This window comes from Amblyraja radiata, chromosome 38, assembly GCF_010909765.2.
Source record: "Amblyraja radiata isolate CabotCenter1 chromosome 38, sAmbRad1.1.pri, whole genome shotgun sequence".
Taxonomy (NCBI): Eukaryota; Metazoa; Chordata; class Chondrichthyes; order Rajiformes; family Rajidae; genus Amblyraja; species Amblyraja radiata.
In genome coordinates, this window is record NC_045993.1 from 1277760 (window position 1) to 1289281 (window position 11522).

General features: G+C 50.1%; 1 protein-coding gene across 1 annotated transcript; it reads right to left on the reverse strand.

Moving 5' to 3' along the window:
- Window positions 1-1965: 1965 nt before the first annotated feature.
- On the reverse strand, window positions 1966-11278 carry lrrc4b (leucine rich repeat containing 4B). Its single transcript, XM_033013533.1, has 2 exons — window positions 11268-11278; window positions 1966-4909 (listed from the first exon to the last, which is right to left on the reverse strand). The coding sequence occupies exon 2, from the start codon at window positions 4857-4859 to the stop codon at window positions 2877-2879; it is 1983 nt and encodes a 660-aa protein (XP_032869424.1). The 5' UTR covers window positions 4860-4909; window positions 11268-11278; the 3' UTR covers window positions 1966-2876.
- Between the last annotated feature and the right edge of the window lie 244 nt (window positions 11279-11522).

An 11522-nucleotide genomic window follows, 5' to 3' on the forward strand; every position in this document is an offset into this window, starting at 1 on the left:
CCAAACCGATCCTTCGACCAGGTAACTTGGAGGAACCTGAGTACGTTTTGGAGTTCAGAGGAAGTGACCTTTCGCGAGGAGAGGCCGGGCCAGAGACGGCGAGGGTTGTCGGAATACATCGTCGCCATAACCCACTACAACTCACAGTAAAATAATACCAGAAATGTCAAAAAATAACCTACATTTCCTTTGTTTATATATCAACCTCACAACAAGCTTCAAAAATACCGAAGAATCACACAAAATAAAAAAAGCATCTGAATAGTCCTCATACTGTTTGACACTGCTAATATTGGTCTCGACGGATCTCAACTCTTCAGTCCAAATAATAGTTGTACGGAAAACATAAGATTGCTGTGAATTCTTTGGGCACCGCTCGAAGCAGAATCATCTTGCGTCCAAGCTGGAGGAGGAGGAGGAAGGAGAGTTCGGAAAACTAAAAGGGACAAATTATGGGAAATGATTGAGCAAAAGGCCAACTTGTTGCTCAAGTCCTTGCCCCGCTCAACTGGAAATAAGTGTGGATGGCGGCAAGATGATCTGTGGCCAACGCCATGAGTCAGCACACTAGCTGCACCCATTATTAATCTACCGGATTGATTTGGTCACCAAACAGACCATGTATGAAACATAGCCATCGGTGAACCAGGTCAATGTTGATCTACAGACTGGCGCAGTTGACAAAGTTTGAGAAAGAGCCCATTGCACGAGACCTGTTTAAAAAAAATGCATTGACCCATTTTGTTCTTTATAATGAATTTAAAACGTGCTCCCCGCACCGCCCCAAGGTTCAAGAGGTACATACATTGGCACAATAACATTTCTGGAGCTGGTCTTTCATTAAGTTATCTTGTCGCCACAAGAAAGCATTCTTATATGTTGCTTGCGGCCTTGTGTGTGTGTGTGTGTGTGTGATGGTGTGTGTGTGTGATGGTGTGTGTGTGTCTGTCGGAGTCGTGAGTGTGCATGATTGTGTGTGTATGTATGTGAGTGTTCGCGTGTGTGTCTGGAGGTGTGTGTGAGTGTGTGTTTGTGAGTGTCCGCGTGTGTGTGTCTGGAGGTGTGCATGAGTGTGAGTGTGAGTGAGTGTGTCTGTCATTGTGCGTGTGTGTGTCCATGCGTGTGTGTGTGTGGAGGTGTGCATGAGTGTGAGTGTGTTTATGTCAGTATGCGTACATGATTGTGTGTGTGTGTGTGTGTGTCCATGCGTGTGTGTGTGTGGAGGTGTGCATGAGTGTGAGTGTATTTATGTCAGTATGCGTACATGATTGTGTGTGTGTGTGTGTGTGTCCATGCGTGTGTGTGTGTGGAGGTGTGCATGAGTGTGAGTGTATTTATGTCAGTATGCGTACATGATTGTGTGTGTGTGTGTGTGTGTAATTCTGTCGGTGTGCGTGTGTGGCTGTGTGTGTATGTCTGTGTGTGCATGTGTGTGTATGTTTGTGTGTGCATGTGTGTGTATGTCTGTGTGTGTCCAGGTGTGTATGTGTGTGTATGTATGTATGTGAGTGCTGTTGGAGAATTGGTTGAGATGTTTGACCAGATGGTAGCGCCTACTGGCTGTACAGCAGCACACTGTGAAGGAGAAAAGAGATGAAGGCGTCTAAAATGTTAGCAACAGGTCCTTCCTTGGGGCACTAGGTGGCAACTCCACGATTCCATGGGCTTCTCACCATTGTCTTTGAAGCTTTCCATGCGCAGATCTCCAACATGTCCGATGGCCCTTCCAACCCCATCATCTTGTCTGAATGACGTGGTCCATTCATGACCCGCGCCCAAGACGTAGATGCCCATCTGGCACTGAGCCCACTCCAGCCAGTCTCCTTGGCAAACCATTGAGTTGGGGCCCTTGGTACCTGACTCGGTGTGAAGTGAGATACATGGGACTTGTCAGTGTGGGCCAAGGCTAATGCCGTGATGGGATGGTTAGGTACTCCAGGATTGGATTGAGATGGGGTTTTTTCTCTCCAGGTTTTGGCTCTTTAGATGAACCTATCTGGTGTTTCCAAATAGTTTTGGGGGGGAAATGGAAACAGTGGGGAAAGTGCAAATGATGGTTGGTCTGGAATGTGAGGGGGTGGAGGGGCATTGTTGTTGGGTCACAGAATGGGGCTGCAAGGCCTATGCACATGGTCACTAGATGGAAATAGAGTAACGGTCAAATGGGCGTAGCAAATGGCTCGTGTTAATGGGATGGATGGACATTAGGAGCTCAAGGTTGTCAAGGAGCTTTGACAGAAGGGACATTGGAACCGGGTGCAGGTCTGATCAGTAAAAGGGGGAACTGATGGGACGAGGCAATGGGTTTAGGTGAGGCTGGGTACATGGACCTGATGGGCACTGGTGGTCGATGGATGCCGGTATTACCAAGGGAATGGCGCCCAAGTGACAACGCAAACTCTGCAGGTCACCGCAAAAATCCCCACAGCATTACAGAACCCTCAGACAAGGGGTGGCCGAGTCTTGTGTAGCAGAACCAGGGGCGGGCCGGGGCTTTGCAAGGAGGCAGCCGAGACGAGAGTTTGTGCCAAGGGCCCACTTGTGCAGCTCAGTAAATGCAGATCACCACTCTCTCACTTTCTCTGTGTGTGTGTGTGTGTGTGGGAGAGAGTGACGTCCCCCCCCCATCGTGGGCCAAGACGGGCAGTAAAACAGGGGCAGGGAGTAAGGGGTGGGGAGATTGCAACCTTCACGTGGTCCACCCCTATATCGACTAATGCAATCAACCTGGCGTGCACAATCAAGTTGTCCCACATCTTTAGGCTGTGCCCCACCCTACACAAGAAGATGAAGGGCAGGGAGGATCACACACCCTCCCATAGTATGTGTCTCCTTCTCCTCCTCCCAGCCCAGCCCAGCCCTCTCCACCACCCACCCTAGATCTGCGTTTCTTGAACGTTCTCTTTAGAGCTGGACTTGAAGAGGAGTGGTTCGTGCACGGAGTTGTGGAGTGGGTTTTTTGTGCAGTTCAGTGGGGCGGTGGGGTTGGTGGTGCCGGCGGCTGTGTTGTTGTTGTAGTGAGCTTTGTAGGTGGCGTAGTGGTTGAGGTGGTCGGCAGGCAGCGCCAGGCAGCTGTCGGTCGGGGCAGAGCCGGCCAGCTCATCGTCCACGTTGATAATCTCCACGGTGCGAGCCTGGCCGTGGTGCTTGTGTAGCTGGTGCTGCTTGCGGAGTTTGTAGAATACCACCAGCATGACGGCAGCCATGAAGGTGATGGCCACGAAGCAGCCGATGATGATCTTGGTGGTCTTCATCACGTCGTCCAGTCCGGCCAGTCCGTGGTCACCCGGCTCGGTGGCCAGAGGCACGGTGAAGGCTGACTGTGGAGTGGTGGAGGAGGAGGGAGAGGAGGGGGAGTAGGCAGATGCGCCCGAGGGCGTGGGTCCAGCCTGTTGTTCGGTGGAGCGCGGATCATCCACCACCTCCACTGTCTCCACCGTCACGGTGGTGAAGTAACTGTAGCTGTTGGAGCCGCCGCTGCCCCCACCGCTGCCCAGCCCGCCGGTCAGCCCTCCCTCCGCCAGCGACACGTTGAGGGTGGCGGAAGCGGTGGCGTTGCCCGCGGAGTTGCTGACCAGGCAGGTGTACAGCCCGGTGTCTTGTACCGTCACGTTGGTGAAGTTGAGGGTGCCGTCGTGAAGCACCGAGATCCTCACCCGGTAGGACCCGTGGGTCATCAGGGTGCCGTTAGGGGTCATCCAGTTGACCGAGGTCATGGAGGTGGCCGCTCGGCACTTTAACTCCGCCGCCATCCCCTCGGTCACGTTGAGGTCGGCCGGTGGTTCCACAATGACCGGGGCGTAACAGGTGAAGTGACTCTGGTCCAACTCGCCCAGGTAGCGAGCCTTGAGCCCAGGTGGTGAGTGGCAGCGGGCGCAACAGGTGGTGTTACTGGGCACCGTCTCCTTTAGCCACCAGCTGAGCCACAACACATCACAGTTGCAATGCCAGGGGTTGTGGTTGAGGTGGACCCTCTCTAGACGGTGTAGAGGGGTGAAGAGGTCGTGGGGCAGCGAGGTCAGGTTGTTGTGAGACAAGTTCAGCTCCTCCAGCGACTGTAGGTCATCGAAGGCGTTGCGCTCGATGAGCTGGACCTGAGCATGCATCAGCCACAGCTTGCGCAGGGATGTCAACCCTTGGAAGGAGCCGGGCTGGATCACCTCCAGCCGGTTGCCCGACAGCTCCAGCTCCTCGAGCCTCAGCAAGGGCGTGAGGTTGGGAATCTCCGCCAGGTTGCACATGCCCAAGTTCAGGTACCTCAGGTTGACCAAGCCCTCGAAGGCGGCGTCGGAGATGTACTCGAGTTTCTTCAGCTCGCCCAGGTCCAGCCGCCGGAGGGATGGCACCCGGTTGAAAGCGTAGGAGGGGATGCTCTCGATGGGGTTGTTCCTTAGCCACAGTTCCCTCAGCTTGGACAGGTACTCGAATGCCCCGCTGGGCACGGTGGTGAGACGGTTGTCGAACAGCTCCAGGGTGTTGAGGCTAGTGAGGCCGTTGAAGGCTCCCACCTCCACCTGGCGGATCATGTTCTTGCTGAGCTGCAAGATCTCCAGGTGTCTCAGCTGCTTGAAGGTGTCCGCCTTGATCACCTGGATGACATTCTCCTGCAGGTTCAGGTAGCGGGTGTTGGTGGAGATTTCGCTGGGGACCTCGCGTAGCTCAAAGCGAGTGCAGATCACCTTGCTGAATTGGTTGCTACACGAACAGCCCTTGGGACAGACGTGTGGCTGGGCGAGTCCCCCCAACAACGATAAGGTCCATAGGACCACCAGCACCAAGCGGCTAACAGTTCTGCAAACGTTGATTCTCATCCTCTGCGTTTGATGTGCCTTCGTCATCATCATCATCATCGCCCCCATTCATAATTTATCCACGTTTCTCGTCCAAAACATCCAGGTGTCTCTGTGGGCTGAAGAGAGCAGACAAAGTGTTAACAAGCAGGCAAGAGAGAGCTAGATTGGGCTCTTAAAAATAGCGGTCAGGGGATATGGGGAGAAGGCAGGAACGGGGTACTGATTGGGGATGATCAGCCATGATCACAATGAATGGCGGTGCTGGCTCGAAGGGCCGAATGGCCTACTCCTGCGCCTGTTGTCTGTTGTCTATTGAACCCAGCGGGTCCGGCAGAATCTGTGGAGTCTATAAGTTCATAAATCATCGGAGCAGAATTAGGCCATTCGGCCCATCAAGTCTGCTCCGCCAATCAATCATGGCTGATCTATCTCTCCCTCCTAACCCCATTCTCCTGCCTTCTCCACATAACCTCTGACACCCGCACTAATCAAGAATCTATCACTTATAATTCCACAGATTCACCACCCTCTGGCTAAAGAAATTCCTCCTCATCTCCTTCCTAAAGGAACGTCCTTTAATTCTGAGGCTGTGACCTCTGGTCCTAGACTCTCCCACTAGTGGAAACATTCACTCCACATCCACTCGATCCAAGGCCTTTCATTATTCAGTAAGTTTCAAATACCCCCCCCCCCCCCCACCCCCCTCATCCTTCTAAACTCCAGCAAGTACAGGCCCAGTGCCGACAAACGCTCATTATACGATAATCCGATCATTCCTGGGATCGAAGGCTGCGGAGGCCACAAGTCAGTGGATATATTTAAGGCAGAGATAGATAGATTCTTGATTAGTACGGGTGTCAGGGGTTATGGGGGGAAGGCAGGAGAATGGGGTTAGGAGGGAGAGATAGATCAGCCGTGAATGAATAGTGGAGTAGACTTGATGGGCCGAATTCTACTCCTATCACTTATGACCATATGATCTGCAGATCCTTCCTACACATAGAACTCTTGTCAACGGGTGATCGATGGTCGGAAAGGACTCAGTGGGCTGAATGGCCTGTTTCCATGCTGTATCTCTAAACAATGTCCATCTGGGCTAGGAATTATTGTTACCCAGATAAGGAATTTGCAGTCCCACATCCATGCAATAGACAACTTCACTGCTTTCTCAAATGAATCAGTGGTCTATAAATGTCAGTCCTGCCACTGATACGTATATCCTGAAATTGAATGCAGCTACAAACAATGAACTAGAGGTTTAATAGTCTATTTTTATTTGGCTCTTAGGCAAGGGTGCATTTATTGCACAAACACGGTTACAACTGAATAGCTTCAACATCAAAAGCAACAGCATTGTTCCAAACATTGACACAGAGTGCTGGAGTAACTCAGCGGGTCAGGCAGCATCTGTGGAGAACATGGATAGGTGACGTTTCACAGAGTGCTGGAGTAACTCAGCGGGTGCAGCAGCATCTATGGAGAACATGGATAGGTGACGTTTCACATAGTGCTGGAGTAACTCAGCGGGTCAGGCAGCATCTGTGGAGAACATGGATAGGTGACGTTTCACATAGTGCTGGAGTAACTCAGCGGGTCAGGCAGCATCTGTGGAGAACATGGATAGGTGACTTTCACAGAGTGCTAGAGTAACTCAGCGGGTCAGGCAGCATCTGTGGAGAACATGGATAGGTGACGTTCACAGAGTGCTGGAGTAACTCAGCGGGTCAGGCAGCATCTGTGGCGCTAAGGAAATAGGCAACGTTTTGGGTCGAAACCCGTAAGGGTTTCGGCCCGAAACTTTGCCTATTTCCAGAAGGATTTCGGCCCGAAACTTTGCCTATTTCCTTCGCTCCATAGATGCTGCTGCACCATAACTCAGTGGGTCAGGCAACATCTGTGGAGAACATGGATAGGTGACGTTTCACAGAGTGCTGGAGTAACTCAGCGGGTCAGGCAGCATCTATGGAGAACATGGATAGGTGACGTTTCACAGAGTGCTGGAGTAACTCAGCGGGTCAGGCAGCATCTATGGAGAACATGGATAGGTGACGTTTCACAGAGTGCTGGAGTAACTCAGCGGGTCAGGCAGCATCTGTGGAGAACATGGATAGGTGACGTTTCAGGTCAGGACCGTTCTTCAGACTGGGAGAGAGAGAGTGGTGGCGGTGGTGCTAATGTACATTTAGATGGTGTCAATTCTTTCACTCAGTCTGAAGAAGGGTCTCGACCCAAAACATCACCCATTCCTTCTCTCTAGAGATGCTGCCTGTCCCGCTGAGTTACTCCAGCATTTTGTGTCTATCTTTGGTTTAAACCAGCATCTGCAGTTCCTTCCCACACATTTAGTTTAGAGGTGCATCGCGGAAACAGGCCCTTTGGCCCACCGAGCCCGCTCTGACCGACCAGCGATCCCCGCACACTGACACTACCCTGCACACAGGTCACGGGGAGAACGTGCAAACTCCGTACAGACAGCACCCATGGTCAGGATCGAACCCGGGTCTTTGGCGCTGTGAGGCAGCAACTCTACCCGCTGCCCATTGCTTGTCCATTGCGTCTGTTTACAGAGGGTTAACAATGAACAAGTGCTTCACTTGCAGCGCTGGGGAAGGTTGAACGATTCTGGTGAATTAATTCCCATCTTCTTTCCTTGTCATCTTCCTTGAGCTGCGAAACTCCAAACGTGCATCAGGGACCTTGGGCTTTGTCCTGCTTTTTGCACCTTACAACATATGGTTTTCTTTTATTTATTGGACTTTGTTTTTGTTGCTTGTTTATTACATTATCCAGTGAGTATAATGTTTACAAACCTGTCGTGCTTTTGCAAGTTAGCGATTCATTGTCCAGTCTCGGTTGGGTAGCAGTGAAATAGCAGAGCAACATGGAAACATAGAAAATAGATGCAGGAGGAGGCCATTCGGCCCTTCGAGCCAGCACCGCCATTCATTGTAATCATGGCTGATCGGCCCCTATCAATAACCCGTGCCTGCCTTCTCCCCATATCTCTTGACTCCACTAGCCCTATCTAACTCTCTCTTGAATCCATCCAGTGACTTGGCCTCCGCTGCCCTCTGTGGCAGGGAATTCCACAAATTCACAACTCTCTGGGTGAAAAAGTTTTTTCTCACCTCCGTCTTAAATGGCCTCCCCTTTATTCTAAGACTGTGGCCCCTGGTTCTGGACTCGCCCAACATTGGGAACATTTTTCCTGCATCTAGCTTGTCCAGTCCTTTTATAATTTTATATGTTTCTATTCTTCTAAATCCAGTGAATACAAGCCTAGTCTTTCCAATCTTTCCTCATATGACAGTCCCGCCATCCCAGGGATCAATCTCGTGAACCTACGCTGCACTGCCTCAATCACAAGGATGTCCTTCCTCAAATTAGGAGACCAAAACTGTACACAATACTCCAGATGTGGTCTCACCAGAGCCCTATACAGCTGCAGAAGAACCTCTTTACTCCTATACCGAAATCCTCTTGTTATGAAGGTCAACATTCCACTAGCTTTCTTCACTGCCTGCTTTCCTATTCATAATCAATCTGCAGTTGCCAATCACACCAAAGTGTGCAGCAACAATTACTAATTATAAGTACCAAGACTTGTAACAATTCCTGTATGTACAGAGCGAAGGAAACATTGAGAAACTGGCAAAGAAAAGTTGTGATATATCCCCAGTTTTAGTCTAATTGAAATGTGTGGGAAGGAACTGCAGATCTTGCTTTAAACTGAAGATAGACACAAAAATCTGGAGTAACTCAGCGGGTCAGGCAGCATCTGTGGAGAACATTGATAGGTGACGTTTCACAGAGTGCTGGAGTAACTCAGCAGGTCAGGCAGCATCTACGGAGTGAAGGAAATAGGCAACGTTTCGGGCCGAAACCCTTAGGGTTTCGGCCCGAAACGTTGCCTATTTCCAGAAGAGTTCCGGCCCGATACGATGCTGGTTCATTATGATGATAGACACAAAATGCTGGAGTAACTCAGCAGGTCAGGCAGCATCTGTGGAGAACATGGATAGGTGACGTTTCACAGTGTGCTGGAGTAACTCAGCGGGTCAGGCAGCATCTGTGGAGAACATGGATAGGTGACGTTTCACAGAGTGCTGGAGTAACTCAGCGGGTCAGGCAGCATCTGTGGAGAGAAGGAACGGGTGATATCTCGGGTCGAGACCCTTCTTCAGACTGCGGAGACTGTGCAGATAATAGCCCATTATCTGTTATTTGCACTTTATCAGTTTATTTATTCATGTGTGTATATATTTATATCATGGTATATGGACACACTGATGTGTTCTGTATTCATGCCTACTATGTTCTATTGTGCTGAAGCAAAGCAGGAATTTCATTGTCCCATCAGGGACACATGACAAGAATCTTGAGTCTTGAGATTAGAGTTGGTAAAGGGGGTAAAGGGGGAGTGGAACAGATGAGATGGTTGATGTCACACCGGCAGTTAGAAATGAAAAGGTCAAGAGAGGGTAGAAAGCCGTTCTGGGGAGACCAAGAGGAGGGGATTGGTGGAGATGGGAGAAGGGGTCATCTCTTAATGGTGAGGACTGTTAAGGGCCTGTCCCACTTAGGTGACTTTTAGGTGCAGGAGACTGTGCGCTCGCCTCATGATGGCCACATGTTCGCTGGTGGTCTCTGGTGAGTCTCCTTCATGGTCGCGAGGAGTTCCCACATTCTGGGAACTAGTCGTGGCCTCAGTATGGTCGACGCAAATTTTTCAACATGTTGAAAAATTTTCTGCGACAAAAAATTGGTGGCCGTGGAGAAAATCGGTAATCCTTTAGTCGTGGGTGCAGTGGTAGTGGGGTGGGCATGGTGTTGTAGGTAGTCGAGGTAGCTGTAGGTAGTTTTAGTCCCAGAGATAAAGGCGTGGAGCCAGAGGCGATGTAAGAATAGCTCTATGTCTTGGCTGATCCGGAGGGCCAGGGAGTGGACAGAAGTACAGGAACGGGCCCTTCGGCCCACAATATCCATGATAGCACAGAACTAGTGTGAACGGGTGATTGATGCTGCATTTTTCATTTAATTGAATCAATTATCTCTTAATGAAACTGAGCAACACAAAGGCTGCTGCCTCACAGCGCCAGAGACCCTGGTTCAATCCTGACCTCGGGTGCTGTCTGTGTGGAGTTTGCACGTGCTCCCTGTGACAGCGAGGGTTTCGTCCCGCACCCCAAAGACGTGCGTGTTTGTAGATTAATTGCCCACCTTGGTGTGTCGGGAGTGGGTGGGTAAGTGGGATAACACAGCAGGGTGATCGATGGTCAGCATGGGACTGTTGGGCCGAAGGGTCTGTATCTTTAAAATTAAAAGTAGACTAAATCGGTGAGGTTGGACTTGACCAACTGACCTGCAGACAGCGAAACTCGGGATAGATCAGTCATCACATGAGCTTCTCTGAAGCCCAATCTCATTTGCAGAGTCTATTAGTCTATATTTTATTGGGACATAAATAGGTGTAGGTTTAGTATTGCTCTTCGATGACCCCAGCTGCATTGTGTTGGAAGCTCTCTGTCTCCTCTGCTTGTGACATATGACAAATTGTCCAAGGAGTTGTAACGTTTATATTTAGAAAGGCTTACGTTTTCTTAATCACCTCCACTCCGATGCTGAAATATCGAGCTGGAGTTAGCCTGACTCACCCTGTCTGTACTCCTGACAGAATGGGCCTACCAATTGCTGGAAGAAAAAGAATCCAAAACAGATAAACCTTCCTGGTATCCAAACCATTCCCTTTCCAATGAAGCAGAGTTTAGAGACGCAGTATGGAAACAGGCCACTCGGCCCACCGAGTCCACACCGACCATCGATCGCACATTCACACTAGTTTCATGCTGTCCTAATATCCTTCCCAAGGCTTTCCATCATTCATAGAATTATAGAAAGGGGTTGGACAGGCTAGATGCAGGAAGATTGTTCCCGATCTTGGGGAAGTCCGGAACAAGGGGTCACACAGTTTGAGGATAAGGGGGAAATCTTTTAGGGCCGAGATGAGATTTTGTTTTCACACAGAGAGTGGTGAATCTGTGGAATTCTCTGCCACAGAAGGTAGTTGAGGCCACACAGTTCATTGGCTATATTTAAGAGGGAGTTAGATGTGGCCCTTGTGGCTAAAGGGATCAGGGGGTATGGAGAGAAGGCAGGTACAGGATACTGAGTTGGATGATCAGCCATGATCATATTGAATGGCGGTGCAGGCTCGAAGGGCCGAATGGCCTACTCCTGCACCTATTGTCTGTGTTTCTAGAACAGTACAGACACAAAAAGCTGGAGTAACTCAGCGGGACAGGGAGCGTCTCTGGATAGAAGAAAGAACAGGTGATGTTTCAGGTCGAGACCCTTCTCCAGACCCGAAAAGTACCTGCCTCGCACACCTCCTTTAAACATTGCCCCTTTCACCTTACACCTACGCCCACTAGTATTTGATATTTCCTTCCTGTGAAAAAGGTTCTGACTGTCCACCCACTCTGTGCCTCTCAGAATTGTCTACACTTTTATCAGGTCTCCCCTCAATGCAATCACATCTGATCCTCTGCCTTAGAACCATATCTCTCTTCCCTCTCTCCCTGCCCATTGATGTTTCAGGCATAGAGAGACTCCAGACCTTTTAATTAACTAACTTTAATTAACTGAATGTATTCTTTTGATGGGCCTTGATGGGATATGGAACTGTGGTCTCTAGATCATAGTCCATGTTCCAAATTAATAGCCCAGTAA

Bases quoted from the DNA above. Each gene is read 5' to 3' on its own strand.
- lrrc4b (XM_033013533.1), bottom strand. From the start codon at position 4,859: ATGGGGGCGATGATGATGATGATGACGAAGGCACATCAAACGCAGAGG.